The 22,696-nt window shown below is 37.3% G+C and overlaps 1 protein-coding gene across 1 annotated transcript; it reads right to left on the bottom strand.

Annotated features, from left to right (window-relative positions):
* Nucleotides 1-11,936: 11,936 nt before the first annotated feature.
* LOC126822392 (ketosamine-3-kinase) lies at nucleotides 11,937-22,473 on the bottom strand. Its single transcript, XM_050551289.2, has 8 exons — nucleotides 22,320-22,473; nucleotides 21,565-21,738; nucleotides 18,703-18,786; nucleotides 17,924-18,036; nucleotides 16,523-16,685; nucleotides 15,456-15,509; nucleotides 13,907-14,048; nucleotides 11,937-12,639 (listed from the first exon to the last, which is right to left on the bottom strand). Exons 2-8 carry the CDS (start codon nucleotides 21,727-21,729, stop codon nucleotides 12,377-12,379), a joined length of 984 nt encoding a protein of 327 aa, XP_050407246.1. The 5' UTR covers nucleotides 21,730-21,738; nucleotides 22,320-22,473; the 3' UTR covers nucleotides 11,937-12,376.
* Nucleotides 22,474-22,696: the final 223 nt, after the last annotated feature.

Genomic DNA, 22,696 nt, shown 5'->3' with positions numbered 1-22,696 from the left:
GCTATATCTTTCAAACAAGTAATTCTTTCACAACAAACTTTCAACGTAATGTTTTACCTATAGGATTCTACGGGGCCTCCGATGTATATATGTATGATATTTATGACACTATCACACAGACCTTTCTGTAGTCTTAAACAACTCTTATCATCCTTGGTCTTACTCAGTTGAAAAAACACTATTCCACCTTCGCGAGACTTACGAGGTGAATAGGCTTCGCCGCTCTTCATCAAAACACTATTCTAGCTTCGTGAGGATGGCACATTGGGTGACACTTACGAGGTGAATAGCACAGGACCGCTCCTCATCTAAATCCACTTGTTAAATACACTGAATGTTGTACTTCTCTAGTAGTTGCTGTTAAACAATACCAATAATAATAACAGATTACCAAATGATATCTATACAATTAGATATTATGTTTTCAGCACAGGAATAGTCAAGCAGTAGTAAGAAGTTTTATTTTAATCCCTTCAAGTGCCTGTGGTTTTCAGTCCATGTGCAAAAGAGAGTTTGAGTATGTCTCCTCGACTAACGAGTCGAATAGCCCAGGGCTGCTCTTCATCAAAATCGAACACTAGTAATATACATTGAATATTCTCGGTAATATTTACACTTAATTCCAGGGGTCCTTGCTGTTAGACAATACCAATAATAGCAGATTATCAGAAGATATCTATACAATAAGTATGCTTTCAGTCAAAGTACAGAGAAGCGAGTTTGGACATGTTTAAAGACATCGCATTAAGGAGATGAAATCATAGCGGAAAAGAATTGTGTTAATTAATGTTCCGTCATTGTCGTTCCTCGGGAAATACACGGATCAATGATCTGGAACGTAATTATATATGTAATCCTTTTATCGTTTACCTGGCAGGTAAATTAGCCATCATGGCGGCGTATTGGTGATTAAAGTGAAATGAAATGGGGTTTCAGCATTACATTTCGTTAATGAAGTTAATACGCCCTACGGTCGGTTATGAGGGAAATTTTGTCCGGATGGCGAGAGAAGAAGAGAAATGGGTTTTTAACGCCCACTCAACACAAACTGGGTCAATTCTGGACTAACATATGGTTCAATTTTATTTAAATATTTCGCTTGCGCGTAGGGGTCTTTAGCAGTGGGAGAAAACCGGAAGATCTGGAGAAAACCTACGACGTTGAACAGGCGACCCTACTCCTTGTCACGTACAAGCGGGGAATCGAAACCACTTCACTCAGTGACAGACCTTATGATCAAATGCACACGCGTTAGACCACTGGACCACCAAACACCCCGCCCGGACGGCGAAGCTACGGTCTACTCTTATTTCGAATTCCAACTGTCAAGGGATCTTTTACATGCACACCAACATGTACACGGGACCTCGGTTTTTGTCCCATCCGAACGACTACAAACAGTTTCTCGCCAGGACCACCGTCCTATGACACTTATAATGGGGAACCACGCAGGACAATTTCGGTGATGTTGCTCGGCCAACACCGAAATTGAACCCGACACCAATTGGTTAGCAGGCCGTATCATAGAATAGTGTTGGTGGGATTTTCCCGCCTGGTTTTCTCATGTCAGTGGTGCAGAACGGTGGGAAAAGCGAGTAGTCGTACGGAGTGTACGAAAAATCGAGGACCCTTGTAGACTACTAACAGCATGTTAAAGGTCCCTCAATAGTATTACCGTTGCCTTTGCAAAATTCCTCTTACAGCACAATGCGGGGCGTATTCTCGTCTGCAAGTATTCCGGTTTGTACAGAAAAGTAGGACGTTAAACCCCCATTTTATTGCATATAGGGGCCACGTTGGCTAAGTGGGTAAGACGCTGTCTCACTAGACTGGAGGTCGGGTGTTCGATTCCTGCATTGGTCGAGAAAGTTCATCCAAATTTTCCGGCGTGGTTACCCCTTTTCAGTGATGCAGGACGGGATGCCTTACAAGGACAGCTGTCTAGTCGTTCGGATGGAACAGAAAACCGACGTCCCGTGTTCACATTGGCATGCACGTAAACGATCCCGTGGCAGTTGGAATTCCCCTCATAGCACACTGTATGGCGTATGCCCGTCTTCATTAACCCAGTTCCGACGTTAAACCCCATTTTCATTTCATTTTCATATAGAATAGAAATATTAAAAAAAAATCAATATTTAAGTTAAAACAAAAATTAAATAATGATATTTGTTACCAATATGTACATTTTTCAACCTTTTCTAGGACGAAATTACACTACCTCGTGCACATCCCTTGTCACACTATATACAGCTAAATACATGCTTTGAATTCCATGCCCCTTGTTTAAAAACGATGATATTTATTTCGGCCTATCACCACCGATTTTATGACGACTTTGGCTATCTTTCGAAGAAGCGTAAACATCCAAATACAAGTCCAAACAAATATATTTGTTTATATACAAACAAACATACCCCTGATAACGGCGGATAATAATCTTGTTATCTCCCGAATGCTCCTGAATCCCGATGGAATGAATGTCATCGATCATCATCACACACACAGCAAAAAGAAACAACTATTAATTAAGATTGTATCCATAAATAGAATGCAGTGACATAATTCAATATTGGTTCGATATGTTTAGAATGAAACAATTTGATTTCTATCATGTTCGTCAAATAACAACATTAGATCGATACTTTATAAAACAGGATGTTATTGATGTCTGGTTAATGTCTCTAAGTAATCCATTTGGGCCTATTTATGTACGTGTGTTCCCGACAGTTGTGAATTTTGCAGCATGGTACTCTCCATGGTGTAGAGTGGACTATGTGTAGTACTGAGCGCCATGGAAAACGCATCACTTAGTTTTTCGTATAACAAAATGATCCTGTAAACATATCTTATTTATTTTGCTTCTTATTGTGAACAATATTCAAATGGGAACACATCAATAACAACACATTTGTACACTTATGGATGTTTAATCTGTAATCAAGGGTACAAAGTCAGAGGGGTCAAAACCATAAGTACGACACCGATGTTAGTAGCGCGTGTGTCCCCCACGGGCCATCATCACGGTAGGCTACAGCATTAACGCGACCCCTGCAAATGTGTAGGGGGGTCCGGTGATGAAATGTGAAGCCTCCCCACACCATTACACTCCCCCAACCCATCGATTCGTTTCGAAGACGCAGCAGTCTGCAAGACGTTCCCCAAGACGTCTCCACACACGTTGACGGCCAGCAGCGTGATAAAGATGAAAGCGACTCTCATCACTGAAGAGCACACTTTGCCAGTCTACTCTTCTCCATGTCTGGTGTCCTTGAGCCCATATCAAACGCCACTGACGGCGATGATCCCTGAGGATAGCGCCAACATAAGGTCGTCGCGCACGGAGTCCTACTTCTCTTAGACGACGTCTTACGGTGTTGGCACTTACTGGTCCTTGTCTTCCGACGACTGCTGCACCTGTTCGAGTCGCTGGGCGGAATCTGTCACGCAGATGGGTGACCCGGATGTAGCGGTCTTGAGCCTGGGTTGTAACGCGTTGTGGACCAGGACGTTGACGGTCACGTGTTGACCCAGTAACTCGAAGACGTTCCACCAACCTTACAATAGTGGACTGATGACAATTGAAGTGTCTGGCAATAGCACGTGTAGACATGCCAGCCCTGGACATTCCCATGGCTTCATTCCGTTGATTTTCAGTAAGTCTCGGCATCTCTAGCTCGATTCCTTCACACGTTCAACAACAAATTACGACAGATTGCCGTTTCACAGTTCATGTACTGCACATTAAGTTGAAAACATGCTTTTAAAGGGCTCATACACAATGCTGCACGTGAATATTGGGTTTTTCATGTGCATCTCGTGCAATTTTTTTTTGCACACGGGCCGATATTTTTTGCGTTTGGGAGCATTGTGTGAAACAATAGTTCATAGTATTGCATAATATTATACATACAAAACCACCTAGTAATAAAATATTTGGGGAAAAAAAGTGATGCGTTTTCCATGGCGCTCAGTATATATTGATACTGTACGAGTGCGATAGCACGAGGGCAATATCTATAATATATTACGCAATGTCTTGCACGAGACCATAAAACAACTTAAAATACAGACACTATCCAGTACGTGCATTTCAATGAAATACGTCACGCGGGTCCAATATTGCAACTAGTATAAATAATGGTACGCCAGCATCAAAGGATGACGCCATATCTGTATTTTAAATTCTTTGAATGGCATTTGACACACTATTAATGGAATAACAATTACTATGGTTTATTATACTGCGACGTTTCAACAAGATTTCACAATTTTTAGTCGTGTAATAAACCATGTTGTTATTCCATAAAAAGTGTCTTATTTGATGCAAAGTGGACTAAATGATACAGATAAGGAGCTGGTCGTTCTTGCTATAATATTTCAAAAATAGATAATGCAAAATGAATATATTAAAAATGCATTCAAATTACTGTATTTTCAGTAAAGTTATCAATGGTTGTAGTTTTGACAAGATGTGTGCATTGATCGTAACTACCATACTAGTCATTCGAATCTTACTTAGTCTCGTTTCTCCATTTTTAAATTAAATTATTAAATGGCCGAAGCGTTCGAATCTACTTAAATTTGGAGGCATCCGATGGCATCGAGAGTTGATTATGGTTTTGTCATGTTAATAAATGTTTAATTAAACATACATTATGCAATGTTTAATTAAACATACATTTCTTTAGACCTGAAATGTTATATAAACTATTAATTAGACATTCATTAACATGAAAAGACCATAATCAACTCTCGATGGCCGTCTTACGAGTATGTGTCGGATTGTCATTGGATTTGAATCCGATCTGCTGCTCAAAGCTCATTGATGATTAAATCAAAAAATGGATAATCGAGACTATGTTTTTACCGTACCGACTTTAGTAATCATGACTGAGGCTAGGCCAAAAAATCAATCGCTAATATCTCGGTTCTGATTGGAACAATTTGACTGAAATTTTCAGCATATTGCCTTTACATTATCTAGTTTTTAACTGTTATAGTGAGAACTGCCAGCTCTTTATCTAATCTCCGATAATGTCTAATTAATAATTTAGAAACATTTAAGACCAAAATACAGACCTGCAATGGGCAGATTTAGCTCTAGTTACTTTATTAACGGCTATTCATATCACTTCGCTATGAATATCCGTTACTAAAGTAACTAATTTTAGCTCTTACATAATGTATCTTTAAGGAAGGTTCTTAAAAGCTCTTCAATCTGAATAGATCACAGTTTGAATTTTCAATAATCAGGTGTTATATCGCAAATCAATTGGATTTATTTTCTCGTTGAAGGTATTAATCCTCATCAAATATTTTCAAGTTAATGATTATCATAACCGTTCTGTGTATTTATTGGGGTTTAACGTCCGCTTCTGGGTAATTATTGGTGTTTAATTCCCCTGCTGTGGGCCATATAGATATCGAGTGTGTTAAATGACACGTCTACGGTAGATTAACCATTTCAAATAAATTGATTTATTTTGTCACAAAAAGCTATTATATTGCTCACTCGAGTTTAAAGATACAAAATAAATATTTTTTCAAGGTGCGCAAAGTCATGTATACAAATATATTTTATTGGTGTTTATTGCTTAAACATATCTAGATCTAGATGTTATTTTGCGCAGTCGTGTTTATAATTATATATAAAACAACGTATTTTCATATTGCGCAAATGTTTTCTAATATCACAGTTTGTTGCATTTGAGTCGCAATTATGAAATGGGTGGCAATCGGGGTCTCGTGTCACATTTGTGTGTGTGTGTGAAATAGCTCTATTTAACGTCCGCTTCCACCGAGGTGATATTGCAGACTAACCCGTGTGATCGTTTAAACACGGGAGGCCGCTGTGGCTCAATGAGTGAGACGCTGGGTCTCTAACCGGGAAGCCCTGTATTCGATCCCTGCGTTGTCCGAGAAAGTTCATCGGGAGTTTCCGGCGTGGTTCCCCTTTGTCAGTGGTGCAGATATTGATCGCATAAGACGAAAAGTCGAGGTACCGCGAACACAGTTGTAATTTGAAATAAGAGTACGGTAGGTCAAATAGCCGCTGTCCGGGCACACTTTCTCTTATAGTACACTGAAAGATGTATGTCCGTCTTCATAAGCTGAGTATTTAATCTAGGCATTTGGTTTTAATCCTCTTTTCGACCCTTGTTTTACATAACACTCGACCTAGGGTTAATAGTTTTAATCCTCTAAATTAATATCTAAAGAACACAATAAAGGGACTATCCCCATTTGAACAGTCTCAAAAATAAAAGTCTGAGTACATATGAAATTTAAGCGCCAAAATATAGAAGAATGGTGTATTTACCTTTTCTCAAAATTTCAGCTCAAAATATTGAGTCGTTTGTACGTGAACCAAAACTCCTTATCCAGACACGTAAGCCTTTTAAGATTTCGGGTCAGTTTTTTCCTTGGGTGACCTGATAATCGAATCCCGTTTCTTTAGAGGTATATACAGTGAATGACCCATGTGCTGTACTTGATAACGAAAGGTAAATTTCACCTACACATTATTTTTATAAAACAAAAGTCTGGTTTTATCCAGACACCGCATAATACAGCTTGGGACACCGGTCTCCATTTCCAGATGAAGACTGACGAATTTAAGCTGTTTGAAAACGTATCACAAATACTGAGTTAGTTGCTCGGCCCTTAGGTAGAGGATTTTAAGTGATTTTAACACAAAATTATGCAGTTTTGTTCTCCAAAATATTACCGGGATTGGCCCTTTAAAACCCTGTTTTTTTTATATGAAACATTGGGTGAAACATTGTGTCCAATAGATTTTCTTTTTAAGAGCGTTTCCGTGAGAGCACCATGCAGGGGGTGATAACCCTTGGGTCAGGGATTTGGACCAAATTTTTTCTGTGAGATGGGTTAGTACCCAGATACATCCCCACAAAATATTAGATTGATTCAGTTGATACCGACCTGGAAAATTGGAAAAGAATTTTTTAATCGAAAAATAAGCCAAAAATAGGCAATTTTGGATCCAAATTTGAATGACCTGCTATTCGGACAATAATTGATTTGGATAGACAAAATTTTGGGCATTAGTAGGACCACTCAGGTTCCTCCTTCACACTGAGTTTGAAGTTTCTACTGCTAATGCTACCTTGGTACTGGCCGGATACCCAACTCTCTCTGAAAATTGAATTTAATGAAAACCAATGTTTAAGAGGCTATAGCTCGTTCTTTGCAGGGACTAGGACCAAAGTTGAATGTTACCCACAACTAGCAACCTTCCTACTAACAAAATAAAAAATAAAAATGAACGGAACAGTCATAATAAAAACAGGAGAAATATATTAAAAACACCAAAAATTAGGATAAAATGTCCCGTCTATCAATACCCCAGATGAAGTATATGTATGGACATCTTTACAAATTTAATATATTCCATTTAGTCGTTAGCAAGGATGATTTAGACATGAGAGGAACAAAGTAAAATGAGATTTAAAGTCCACTGGACACAAACTAGGTCATTTTGGGACTAGCATAATATGGTGATGCATACTGTATCTATGGACATCATCACAAAGTTAATATATTTGTTAGCAAGGGTGATTTTGACTTAAGAGAGAGAAATGGGGTTTAAGGTCCACTCAACACAAACTAGGTCATTTTGGGACTAACATATGGTACAATTTTACTTCAATAATACACGGGGGGGTTGGATGGCTGAATGGTTAGCGTGCGCGCGCTGTATCATAAAGTCTGTCATTGAGTCGACTGGCGTAGTTTCGAATCCCCAGTTGTACGTGACAAGGATTAGGGTCGTCTGTCCAACCTCGTGGGTTTTCTCCGGGTCCTCCCACTGCTAAAGACCCTACGCGCAAGCGAATTATTGAAATAAAATTAAACCATATGTTAGTCCCGAAATGACCTAGTTTGTGTCGAGTGGACGTTAAACCCCATTTCTCTCTCTCAATAATACACTTGTGGGAAAAGAGAATATCCATGAGGTTGAACAAACAACACCACACCATGTCACCGGCATGCTGTCACACCACTTAACTCAATGACAGACCTTAGGATCTAAGGTCTATGTGTTAGACCAGGGACAAGTTTCATGAATGTCCAATGCAATTTAAACAGAACAAATCGTCTTCTATAAATATGATATAATGAAAGGTGAAATATGATACACGATTCAGTGTAAGCATATTTTAGCTCTTGGGTAAAAGAAGTGTTTCTGAGGGATGTACATGTTCGCTCTTGTAACAGGTTTTAAGGACGAGGGGATTGTAGATGATCCAGTGACAGTAAGTCGTAGTCACACAATCAGCAAGACGACCATACAACACCTTTTCTGCCAATGTTCCTTGTGCCAAATAGGTTATTTTGGTCAAACATATTTTAGGAATCAGACCAGCTTATTCCCATCTGTATTTAGGAGCCGATCATTGTATGGAAACATTTGGACGCTTTCATGGAGAGGCATTACAGATCGGGAGGCTATGATAATTCTATATTGAAATCCCTGAAGGAGAAGAGGTCAAAAACACTACTACAAAATAAAACAGTACTCTGTGGTCCAAAAACCTTGAAGGAAGGTCAGAGAGCATTTACACTCGAACGTAGGAATCTAAGTAAGTGAGCACTTCTGCTCGAACGTAGGTATATGTAGGAGTTTGGCACATGCGGTCAACATTATCCTGGAGTTCTATAAATCCTGTTGTGATCTATGCCATGATTCAGAGATTTCAATACCAGACATTAAATGTCCCTACATGAACACTTCTGAATGTTTCTTCTTATGGTTCTTCTTTACATGAGCAGGTGTACAAATTAAAAGATATCTAGTCAAATTTATACGATGATCTGCTCATGAATACAGATCTTAATAACAGTGGTCTGATCCCTGCAAAATTACACACCACTTATGACCCTTCCCTATGGCTATCAAGCAAGCGTGAAAGTCAGATTTTGTCACAAAAATATTATGATTTTAAACAAAATGATCTATTTGACACGATTCACGTTGAAATTACGAAATATTACAAGTAATGGTGATGATCAGTAGTCATTTGAAGATAATCGTTGGTCATTGCTGAAAAGGTGCTGCTTTGGTTAAATTGTGCTAATATAAAAGCTTGCTATGCCAGTCTTTACATTTATGCACTTCCGTGCTACTAACTACTGCATACAGGTGAGAATAATCGTTGCCTGATCCTGCAAAATTATACACCAGTTAAGCCCCTTTCCTACGATGACCGCGAACGTCCGATTTTGTCACAAAAACTTCATGATTTTTAACCAAGATAGTATATTTGGCACAAGGAACATTCAAGTAACAAAAAATAGTACTAATGTTCATAATCAACGGTCATTTGAACTCTTGAAAATAGTATTCGGTCATCAGTGAAAAGACGAATTTCGTGGAAAATACCGTTTTACACATTTTCAGAATATTACAGCACTCTAGTGGGTTGCGTTCCGGTCAGTTTTTTTCTTTTGACATTTAGTTTGAGAAATGCCCTTCACAACCACACCAAGCAATTCTATGTCAGACCTGCAAAGAAGCAGCTACATGCGTTTTAGGATAGCATAGTTTTAAACATATGTAAAATGACCACTTTATGATCACTCACAGAAAATTCCTCACGATTCATTCATTCCCAAACGACTGCAGGATTTTAAGACGACTACTAGGCCTATCATACCTGACCAATATCAAAATGTAGAGACACAACTTTTTGGGTAGGAGCGTTTTGAAATTAGGGTAACAAATTGGTCGAAATATGTCAACTTTTGCCCCAAAACAACAATTTCCAGTTATACCGGAAGTTGTCCGTTCAAAATTTTTTCACTCCATCCTGTGACTTCTGTCGCCTAGGGGTCCCCATAGACCAAGTATGGTTGAAATTTTTTCAATTTCTGCATGGTGCTCTCGTGGACACGCTCTTAATAGTCTAAATCAGTGATTCTCAACTTCCTAATTGTGCAGCAAAATTTTGGGCGGCACACCGCGTGATCACAATTGCGTATTCACTGGTGTCTACTTGTAAGTTTATAGCTGCGTTTTTCTTTATTTAGTTTGAGTCATTCTATGTGTCTATGACTAGTCTGTGTCTACGGCTGTATGCCATCTATGACTTGCTATGTTTTTATTTTGTAAAATTCAAATTTTTTCATATATATTTAGCCAGGTGTGCCGCTATTTTTTCATTTGTTCCAAGGTGTGCCAAAAAAGGTTGAGAACCACTGGTCTAAAATGAACACTTTCAGGCTCTGTTGTACATCAAATATCGGGTGAAACACCGTGTCTAAGTCTAATTTAAGTTGGGTTTTTTTTTTAATTTTCCAAATTATTATAAATAAATAATTGAATAATAGTAGTTTATTCACAACTACATGTACATGCATGAGTATGGCAGTTACATATTTATGAATCGTTTTATGTTATAACATTGTATCTTATCTAGGATTTCTGTATTAATGGTCTATATTGCTGTGTAGTGAACACTTTAAAACCAATATATTTGTTAATTATTGTGTCTAGTCTATTTGTTTTAATCATGTAAATTATTATCTAACATGAACACTTTAAAACCTGTATTTTTGTTAAATATTGTATCTACTCTAGTTGTTTTAATCATGTAAATTACTATCTAATATGAACACTTTAAAACTGGTATTTTTGTTAATTATAAATAAGGGAAATGATTAATTGGTCAGCTAGCCTTAAAGTTTAGGAGCTTTTAACCTATAACTTTTCTAAACAGAGTAAACCTTCTAAGGAAAAACCTTAGATATTGCACTATAATGTGTTTAAATAAGTTTATGCTTGTTAATAGAATACAGCTACAGATCTTGCTGTCCACTAAAATTAAGTAAAACCTTAGATTTAAGGTGAAACTGCCCCCAAATGTAGTCAGATCTAAATATTAAGGCCACTTGCAGATTACGTCATGTTTTCAAGATATAAAGCCTAACCTAAGACCTAGCCCTAACCCACAATACTCGGCAACAATCATGCACCTTAGCTCAGTTTACATCTCGTGACTTGACGAAGTCTGCATCGATTCCCTAGTTGTGGTGACAAGGAGTAGAGTTGCCTCTCCAACCTCATGGTTGACGTAGTTTGTGTTAAGTGGACTTAAACCCCATTTCTCTCTCTCTCTCTCTCTCTCACGAAGTTAGCAAGTGGCCTTAATATTTAGAGCTAACCCCTAAATGTGGTAACATAAGTTGTTAAGAGAATACAGCTCCTAGTCTTCTTATCTACAAGCTATAAAAAACCTAAGATTTAAGGAGAAATTGTGCCTTAATATGGCAACTTAATTAAGTTTAAGGTAGTTAAAAGAATACAGCTCCAGGCCTCTCTGTCTACTAAAACTAAGGCAGTTAACAGAATACAGCTCCAGGCTTCTCTGTCTACTAAAACTACCTAAAAACCTTAGATTTAAGGTCAAATTGCACTGTTAGGTGGTTACTCAACTATAAGGTATTTAAAGATGCATTATGTAAGAGCTACATCTGCCTATTGCAGGCCATTTTTGCCTCAAATGTTATATAAATTATTAATTAGACATTTATTCACATGAAAAGCCTATAATCAACTCTATAGAACATTGGATGGCTGTGATTTTGAACGGATTGAAATATGATTGACAGTTAATAATTTGGAATGGATAATCAAGACTTTATTTATTATCTTAATAACAATGATAGCAATGTCAATCAAGACTACACTATTCTTCAGTCATAACATCACTCAGAATAAAGTAATTTGACTGTAATTTTCAAGATATTCCCTTTTCATTATCTATTTTCTTACTATTATAGCCAGAACGGCCAGCTCTTTATCTAAATCTTACATAATGCATCTTTAATAGAATACCCCCCCCCCCCCTCCAACCACCCCACCCCCGCCATCCACCCGTATTCAAATTAGAGAAATTAAAAAAAAAAACAGCTACAATTATTCCTATGTAAGTTTATCACACGGTTAGATTTATTAATATAAAAATAAATAAAAAATAAAAATATGACGAGTATTCAAATATGAATTATATACACGTATATCAATAATAAATTCATGTTCCCGTTTGTTTCATAATATCGGTTACTTTTTCTGTGGATCTGTACAAACTGGTTTTATTTTGTTCTTTATAAATATTTTGAGAATTCAGATACCGTAATAAATTCATGTTCCTGTTTGTTTCATAATATCAGTTACTTTTTCTGTGGAACTGTGTGAACTGGTTTTATATTGAGAATTCAGATACCGTAATAATTCATGTTCCCGTTTGCTTAATAATATCGGTTACCTTTTCTGCGGAACTGTACGAACTGGTTTTATATTGCTCCTCATCAATATGATGTATATTTTGGAAATTCAGATACTGTAATAAATTCATGTTCCCATTTGTTTAATAATATCGGTTACTTTTTCTGCAGAACTGTACGAACTGGTTTTATATTGTTCCTCATCTATGTGATACCACATTATCACGTTATAGAAGAATTTGTACGCTTCCAGTCTCTTCTCCCATCCTTCCAGCTGAGGCAAGATTTGATGATAACTTGTGAAGAAATCGTCATGGAACGGATCTTCTGTGGCTGACAGCAACAGATCCATTTCAAAATGCGCATAATTCAAGGACGGGTCAAATAAAACTGAAAGAACAAAAAAGAAATTAAATCTAAATTGGCAGAGGCGGATCTAGGAATTTTGAAAAGGGGGGTGGGGGGCGCTGCGGGGACGGAGCACGCCGCTGAGAGGGTTTTTTTTATCCGTTATTTCCTTGCATCTGTAGCCATTCCAAGAGCAATTTGGCTGATATTTTCGTCTAAGTAAATGTTCAGAAATCGTTGAAACAGAGCCTTAAAATCGAGCAAAAAAGCCAGTTGAACATGCGACTCGAAAATTGTCAAGGCGAGCGAGGCATTATGATAGGAAAAAAGACAAATCTATTCCCTAGACACTTCACTATTTAAGCCTTGTTATGTGTACTGTCCACACATGAAACAGTGCTACATGAAGTTGCACTCATGCGCGTCGGTGATGGGCACGAGTGTTGACGCCGCCAATTCCACAAGATGCTATCATTGATGTCTGTCTATTGTCACTCTATAGGATTAGGGCACCGTCAGCTAAACAACAAGAATTCGTTTAAAAGTGGAAGCATTAATTAGACCAGACTGGTGTGTTTGTGTCGATGGTTTGAGTCATTTGGGATCCCTGCAACGGGTTGGGAACGGACATAATAATATTTGGGTCTGAGAAAAGGCAGTTTCAGCAGTAAAAAGGGGCACTGTCGAAAATTAGGTCCCCCCCCCCCCCTTGGATCCGCCTCTGATTGGTAAAACTATTTTTAGAAGAATATTGGTATTTTACATCCTACTTTTCTAGGGGGATTGGGTGGTCTTGTGGTTTAATGCATGCGCATGAAACCATAAAGTCTATTATTGATCAAGTGGGGTGGCTTGTCGCCTGTCCAACCTGGTGGATTTTCTTCGGTTTCCTCCGGCTGCTAAGGACCTCTACACTAGTCTACGACCATGCGAATTATAGAAATAACTGGATCATATTTGTCCTGAAATTACCTAGTTTTCTCTCTTTGTCTCTCTCTGACATGATTTCCCCTTGTCAGTGGTACGGGACAGAGGGCCTCACAAGGACAGCTGTCTAGTCATTCGGATGGGACAAAAAACCCAGGTCCCAGATACACATTTGCATGCAGTTGGAATAAAAGTAGGTCGTAACCGCTGTCCAGGAAAAATTTCCCTCACAGCACACTGTATGGCATCTTCATTATGGCACTGTATGTCCGGGTAGGACATTAAACCCCATTTCATTTTATTTCATTTTCATGACATGGGAATATCTGACAACCAGAATATTTTATTTATATGGCCTAACATATTAAAAGAATATTTCTACCTGGACCATTTTGTGTTTGTCCAAAATTAGCGACACACAGATCACTATGTATTATTTCTGGTAATATTGTGACATCTTGAAATAGTTTATATATATTTAATTGTAACCATGACCATTCGGATATTAAATCTCTATCTCCATACTGAAATAATAGAAAAATATGATTTTAACGGACATCATGTTACGTTTAAAGGGCATATAGCTCTATTTTGGGGGCCCTGAAAAAACATGATTTTAACAGACTTAAAGTAGCTAAGTCTCTAACTCAATATCATCCAAAGTCTTCGACATTGTAAACAAGAATTATTTCTCAATTTAAATGAACATTGATGTTGTGATGGACTTCTGATATCCAATTTTTAAGACAAAATAAACATTTTACTATTGGTACACGAATCGAATCGTGTACCATAATGCATTTCAGCGCCATTTGTAACAAGGGACTTGAAGAACGAGGCTAGACATATTCCACAAGTCATGTTAAACGGTGACACCATATTCTTATCTGGAGAGCATGCACAATAAATACTATCAGCGTAGACTGGAAAAACCAAAGACTGGCGTATTTCGCGGAACATAACTGATTAGAAATTACACTAAAAACTGAAACGATTGAATGCTTATCAGTTTACATACATTCACAATACATTATATGCATTGCGACCCATTTGAGTCAATTTCTAGGTCCAAAATATTAGCGATTTAGCTCCTTTAAAATGCGTGGAAAAGCATGTAATATGAATTTATATAAATTGATTAACAAGCAATATTTTTAAATAATCAGTTATGTTCTCTAAAATTTGCAAGCAGTGCAAATGGAATAGCAAGTTAACAGTCTAGCCTGTCCTGTGTTTGCGATTGTACAGTAGATATATCACTTTGTCTTAGTATGTAAACATTATAATGTATTAAGATAACAATATTTACCTAAACTATATCCCAATCATGTTCGAAATGTATATAAGTTCAATCATGATCAGTTATGTTCAAACCCCGACAAAAATATTATGGTGTCCATATCCTGTTTTCTGTATAAGGCATTTGTACTGAGAGGAGAACAGTTGTAATAATTGTAACGATTCAAATATATTAACAAGTGGTTCTAACTAAGCAAGTGGTTCTGTGATTGAATCCTGTCTTGTTTCCCCTTGTCAGTATTGCCTGATTATAGGGACTGACAAGGGAATTGCATCTACAAGTTCAGATGGTATGAAAAACTGAGGTACACATTGCAATTGGAATTTAAAAAATAATATGCAGAAATACTGCTGTCCGGACAAAATGTCCTTTATAATAAACTGCATGGCATCTGCTGGTGCAAAACAGTAGGAGGTTAAACCTCATTACACTTCAATTGTTAAAACAAGTCTATAATAGTACTGGGTATTGCCACTGTAGTCACGATACAATACGTATTGCGATTCAGTTCTAACGATACCATTCGTATCACGATTCATAACCAGGTCAATATTTACCAAGACATCAACAGGATAAAATGAATAACTGATATTTTTAGTCCCGCCGATGTCTAGTCTATACATGCAAGTACCTTTTTTTCTATTCCTCTCATTAATGGATCCATAATCTCTCTTATAAAATATTCCTGAAGAAAAGAAATGAATAACATACAAGGGCTTCACTATATAACTGAATAATAATGAAGTGGCTTAGGTTCCCAGGTTTCGATCCCAATGATGGTCGAGAAAGAATCTTATGATTTTCCGGAGTAGTTTCCCCTTGTCTGTGATGCAGGGTGGATGGCTTGGAAAAGAACAGGGCCTAGTCATTCGGATTGCACAAAAATAATGAGGACTCGTGTACACCTTGGTGTGCAACTAAAAAATTCCTTAACAGTTGCTATTCAATAGCTGTCTGGACAAAATTTCACTTATAGCAGCATATAGCACACTGCATATAGCAAACAGCATGTAGCCCACTGCATATATATATATAGCACACTGCATATATATAGCACATTGCATATATAGCACATTGCATATATATAGCACACTGCATGTAGCTCACTGCATATAGCACACCCTTATTCATTAGCCTGGTTGAAGCAGAGATAAAAAGGATGCTAAAAACCATTTTATTCATTCACTAGTAGATGACACAGCACTGCACAGGTTGTGCCTACAACTCTGAAACCGGAAGCCGTAGGCCAACGCTACCAGGCCTATGTTACTCTCTGGTCCAAGCTACACCGAATTTCAGCCTCAGGACAACCCTAGTGTAGCCGCCAACCCTGAACAGACAGACAGACAAACGACAGTCACAAATATTAGTCTAGATTGGTTATAATAGAAAAACTGGGCCCTTATTCACAAAAACTTAAACTAAGATACAATCGAAATTTTAAGAAATAGTGCAATTCGATTGGCTGACCAGTAAAATCAATTTGCATATATCCAATGAAGTTGCAATATTTCTTAAAATTTCGGTTGTAACTTAGTTTAAGTTTTCGTGAATAAGGGCCCTGCCCAATAGCAGTGATGTCACGGGAAAAAGAATTATAAGTCCAAGCCCATAATATTCTGTATACCATGCCCTGCCAGTCTACAGAATTATTTTATTTTTATATTAAATTAGACATTCGTAGCTGACTGCTCTTACCTCCCACGTATCTGTTTGAACTGGTGCCACTCTAAATTCACCAAAATATCTGGGAAACGTTGATCCAAATTTATCTACATAATTAAGTTGCTGGGGACTGGAATGGACAAAACTTTCTTTTCTTTTTACATCATCTTTGAGAGTGGAATTAAAACTGTGAATTCTGAAACAAAATCATGATAATGAGGTAATATTAATGACTTTAAACAGTCTCCAAGAATCCAATTTTATCCTAATTAAACCATAGGGCTTTATTCCTTATTTACTAAAACTAGAAGTAAAGTAGTGTAAGAATTCAGCCCTTTAATTGGCCAAGAGCTAAATTTTGTATTAAGATCTTAACTATCTGTTTGGTGGTTCTCCCTTGTCAGTGATGTAGGATGCAAGGGACTAAAAACTGAAGTCCTGTGTACACATTGGCTTGCACGTAAAAGAACCCTTGACAGTTGGAATTCGAAATAAGAGTAGGCCATAGCACTGATGTCCGGGCATCTCTTACACACTGGGCAATCTAAAATAAAATTTGTAACAATCTTTAATTATATTCATTGGCTTAGGGCATAATATTATGAATATGACTTTTAATTTGACTTGAATTCCAAATGTTTGAAATGCTAAAAAGTAAATTGTAAGATCTAATTAATTTGTAAAAGGAAACTGGCGCCTTAATTTAAAAATAACTGGTTTATTTCAGGGGGGTTGGATGACCGAATGGTTAGCACGTGTGCGCTGTATCATACGGTCTGTCATTGAGTTAACTGGCGGGGTTTCGATTCCCCTCTTGCACGTGACAAGGAGTAGGGTCGCCTGTCCAACCTCGTGGGTTTTCTCCGGGTCCTCCAGTTTCCTCCCACTGCTAAAGACCCCTTACGCACAAGCGAATTATTGAAATAAAAATGAACCGTGTGTTAGTCCCGAAATGACCTAGCTTGTGTCTAGTTTAAAGTAGTCTAATTTAGGGAGCCACGGTGGCTAGGTGGTTAAGACGCTGGCTCGCTAGCCTGGAGGTCGGGTGTTTGATCCCTGCATTGGCCGAGAAAACTCATCAGGATTTTCCGGCGTGGTTCCCCCTTGTCAGTGGTGCAGAACAGGGGGCCTGACAAGGACAGCTGTCTAATCCTTCGGATGATACGAAAAACCGAGGTCCAGTGTATACATTGGAATACACGTAAAAGATCCCTTGGCAGTTAGAATTCGATATAAGAGTAGGCGATAGTGCCACTGCCCGGGCAGAATTTCTCTCATAGCACACTGTACGGCGTATGCCCGTCTTCATTAGCCCAGTATAGGAGCAGAACAGTAGGACGTTAAACCCCATTTCATTTCATTTCATTTCAGTCTAATTTATTTGATGTAATGTTCTTTAAGGTACTTTCCCATGAAAGAAGACTGGATCTTTACCTGGCCATTTTCTCGCCGAAGTCCGCCCAGTAATCAGCCATTGGTTGAAGATCTGGTATATATTGTAAAACATGTACAGCTGAACCATTCTCACAATCTCTAATATCAATTACCTTTAATAAACAAAAACATGGTCGTCAATAGATTCACAATCTCTAATATCAATCACCTTTAATAAACAAAAACATGGCCGTCAATAGATTCACAATCTCTAATATCAATCACCTTCAATTATTTCAATAATTCGCTTGAACCTAGGGGTATTTAGCAGTGGGAAGAAACTGGAGTACCTGGGGAAAATCTCTAAGATTGGAGAGGTGACCCTACTCCTTGTCACATACAACTGGGGGATCGAAACCACGCAACTTGACTCATTGACAGACCTTCTGATCCAACAAGCATGCGCTAACCATTCGGCCACCCAATAACCTATGTGAGGTTGTCTCCTCCTACACAGGGGGGGGGGGGGGTATGGCCGAATGGTTAGCACTTGTGCGATGTATCATAAAGTCTGTCATTGAGTCAACTGGCGTGGTTTCGATTCCCCGGTTGTATGTGACAAGGAGTAGGGTCGCTTGTCCAACCTCATGGGTTTTCTCCGGGTCCTCCAGTTTCCTCACACAGCTAAAGACCCCTATGCGCAAGCGAATAATGGAAATAAAACTGAACCATATGTTAGTTCTGAAATGACCTAGTTTGTGTTGAATGGGCATCAAACCTCTCTCTCTCTCTTTCTCTCTCTCTCTATCTTTCTGGTTTTGTCCTCCTACACTATCTACCTTGTATGATTTTGGTGCATCGATTATTTCTATCTGATTAAGAAAATCTAAACTGCTTTTTTCAGCTTCAAACATTTCTTTTGCCTGAAATTGAAGAGTAAAATATAAAAAGTTTAATACAAATAAAAGGAAATGAGGATTTAACTTCTTCCTTTTCGGCACTGACTTGGTCAGGCACCGTGCTTTGATGTAAATTTTGCCCTGACAGCGGTGCAACAGCTTTCTTTTGTTTCGGGGAGTTGTCTGGTTTAACACGTAAGGTTTGACATTGAGTGAAATGGAGTGGTTCTGATTCCCCCTTATTACTTGACAACAAGTAGGGTCGCCTGTCCAGCCTTGTAAGTTTTCCCCCCGAGTCCTCCAGGTCCTCTGGTTTCCTCCCATTGCTAAAGTCCCCTACATGTAAGTGAATCTTTGAAATAAAATTGAACTATATGTTAGTCCCGAAATGATGTAGTTTGTGCTGGGTGAACATTAAACCGTATTTATCTTTCCTACTCCTAAATTGATTTCCAACTGTCAAGGGATCTTTCATGTGCTGCCAATTGTATATACAGGATCTTAGGTTTTTGTCCCATCCGAATGAATAGGTTCTGTGCCATACAAGGCTATCCGTCCTGCACCACTAACAAAGGGGCTGGAGATCCTCTCAGCAACTAGGTGTATGACTTTATTACTTTAATTAGGCACTGTTAATTAAAGATGCATTATGTAAGAGCTAAATCTCCCTATTGCATGTTTTTCGTTTGGCTTCAAATGTTATATAAATTATTAATTAAGACACATGACAAGCCTACGTGTAAAGTATAATCAAATCTCTTGAAATTCGGATGGCTGAGATTTAAACGGATTTAAACTCTTGTGAAACTTAAAAATTTAACGATAAACTGAAAATAGGGACTGTCTGGATTTTTAAAGATATATTATGGAAGATTAGAATAAGAGCTGGCAGTTCTTACTTCAATAGTTAAACACTAGACCATGTAAAAGGAATATGCTGAAAATTGGTTCACTCTAAGCCGAGAAAACCTTATTTTAAAATCACTGTAGCCTTTATTGTCATTGTTACCGTTGTTATGATAATTAACAAAGTCTTGAATCTTGATTATCCATTTTTGTCGTTAATCATCAATGGGCGTTGAACAGCAGATTGTATTCAAATCCAATGAAAATCGGACACATAAGATGGCATCGAGAGTTAATTATTTGTCTTTTCACGTTAATAAATGTCTAATTAATAGTTTATATAACATTTCAGGCCTAAAGCAAGACCTGCAACAGGCAGATTTACCTCTGGCATAATGCATGTTTAAGTACTGTTGCTGCAATGATAAACAATCTACCTACAACATCTTGTCAAAACTTTAAACAGTCATAACTTTGCTCAGAATAAAGTAAAGTGAAATGAAATGAAATGGGGTTTAACGTCCTACTGTTCTGCGCCAAACTGGGCTTATGAAGACGGGCTTACGCCATACAGTGTGCTATGAGGGAAATTTTGCCCGGACAGCGGCACTATAATACAGCCTACTCTTATATCAAATTCCAACTGTCAAGGGATCTTTTACATGCATGCTAATGTGTATACGGGACCTCGGTTATTTCGTTTCATTCCATCCGAACGACTAGACAGCTGTCCTGCATCACTGACAAGAGGGAAACACGTCGGAAAATCTGGATGAACTTTCTCGGCCAATGCAGGGATCAAACACCAGACCTCCAGGCTAGCAAGCCAGCATCTCACCCATTTAGCCACCGTGACCTCCCAGAATAAAGTAATTTGATTGAAATTTATAATACATTCATTTTTCATTATATCTATTTTTAAACTATTATAGAAAGAACAGACAGCTCTTTATCTAAATCTTACATAATGCATCTTTATAAGATCATGCAAGGTAAAATTGATGTAATTACCACAGCATGTTGAGTATCCAATGACTATAATATGTAAGGTTATTCACTGGGAATCACCATTATATTAGTAAAACAGTACATTAATTCTATTGTATTATGTAGTTCATCAAATTCATTGAGAATGACAGAAAACTGTTGGGTTTCTACTGTTGCACAGTTTAAAATGGTCTGTCTAGATTAGATAATGAGTGACCGGTATATAACCCTTCAGTTTCACAAGTAGTGTTAAGTAATTTATTAGTCTGTTAATTACTCAACACCTTTTGAGAAACTAAGCAGTTATAAACTCAACACCTATTATCTAATCTAGACGGACCATTTGAAACTATTTGACAGTAGAAAACCAATAGTTTTCCATGATTGTCAACAAATTTGAACAGTTTTCCAACAATGGTTTGAAACTAAACATTAAAAACAGAAACTCCTGCAAACACAGCACAACTTAAAGGAGCTAAATCGCTAACATTTGGGACCTAGAAATTCACAAAAGTGGGTCGCAACGCATATAATACTGTAATATGAATGTATATAAACTGATTTACATTTAATGGTTTCCGTTTTTACTCCAATTTCAAATCAGTTATGTTCGGCAAAATAAGTCAGCAATCTCAATCGAGTGCAAATTTCTAGCGTCTAGTTATTCTAGTCTATATAACTCCATTTGATTTGGTGCAATGTGTCTAGCCTTGTCCCTCTCAATACAACTGGGGCTGAAGCGCATTATGGTACACGATTCGTGTACCAATGTTAAAAAAATTATTTTATCTTAAATATCGGATATCAGAAGCTCATCTTTTCCCGGTAAGTTTACATCATCAATGTTGATTCAAATTCACCAATAATTCGTGTTTTCGAAGTCGAAGATTTTGGAGGATTTTGAGTTACGGACTTAGGTCCTTTAATGATACCCAAGTTGTAATGTAGTGAATAGTTACTGGTACTTACAACAGAATGTTTGTTTAATTTTATGAAATATTTATCTGGATTTTTATCTGAAGAAAACAGGGCAGCTTTATTAACAATTCCACCTTGGACTAACTTCTCAAATTGTAAACTGGGATCGTCCATGTCTTCTTGCAGAACTTCTTCAATTATCTTAAAATCTTCCATATTATAGGCCTACAATGAAAAAAAACCTCCACAATATCCACGATATTTCTAGGTTTCAGATTTTAATTTTTTTTAGGAAATGTAAATACTGTAGGCCACTTTTTCAGACGTCGTTGAGAATTTTTTGTGCTATTATTATACACTCTTCTACTTCCAATATTTCTCTTTTAATTTTTAAAAAATAAATTTTAGGATATAGGCTAATAGGCTCGTAGGCCTACATAATTTGTAAAAAGAAAATATGCTTGGGATTCATCAATTAATACAAATAAATCATTTAATTAGGGCCTACCCTAAATAAAAAAATTAAAAAGGTAACTTTCATTTTCACCCAAATCTATTCTAGATGTTTTTAAATTTAAATTAAAACTTTTTCATAGTCTATTCCATTTATCATTTTAAGTCATTGTTTGTATCAAAATTGTGTTTATTTTATTGCAAGAATGAATTATAAATTCCTAGATCTATGTATAAAATTATCTAATATATATATAGGCAAATTAAAAAAAATAAATTATTAGATAAAAGTAGCTCTTTTTAAAGTAAAAGTAGCCCATTTCTAACATCATTATTTCATCACGAAACTACACCTTTTTAAAGTTTTTCGTCCCTTTTAACTGGAGTGGCCTAATAGGGTAATAAAAAATGAAACTTCTAGCAATACATAGTGAAGTTCTGACAGTTAATCAACATCAGAAGTCTCCAGTTTCCTGACTGACAGGTGCTCGAGGATAACTGTAAATTGGCCCCGCCCAAATAATCTCTAAGTCAGTTATAAACATATTAAAAATATGGTTTGAACACATAATTTATATATTATACCAATTGTCGTTATATAATAGCATAACGTTTTATTTTACTGGTATATAGTTGCCTAGAAACATAATTGGATTTACAAAATCCATTTATTTTAGTAATGGTGTAGAGGGTATAAATTTACCGTTCACTGAATTAAAGTTATCCAGAC

Source organism: Patella vulgata, chromosome 5 (genome assembly GCF_932274485.2).
Source record: "Patella vulgata chromosome 5, xgPatVulg1.2, whole genome shotgun sequence".
Taxonomy (NCBI): domain Eukaryota; kingdom Metazoa; phylum Mollusca; class Gastropoda; family Patellidae; genus Patella; species Patella vulgata.
The sequence above is the reverse complement of the archived record's forward strand: the minus strand, read 5'-3'. Positions and strand labels throughout refer to the sequence as shown.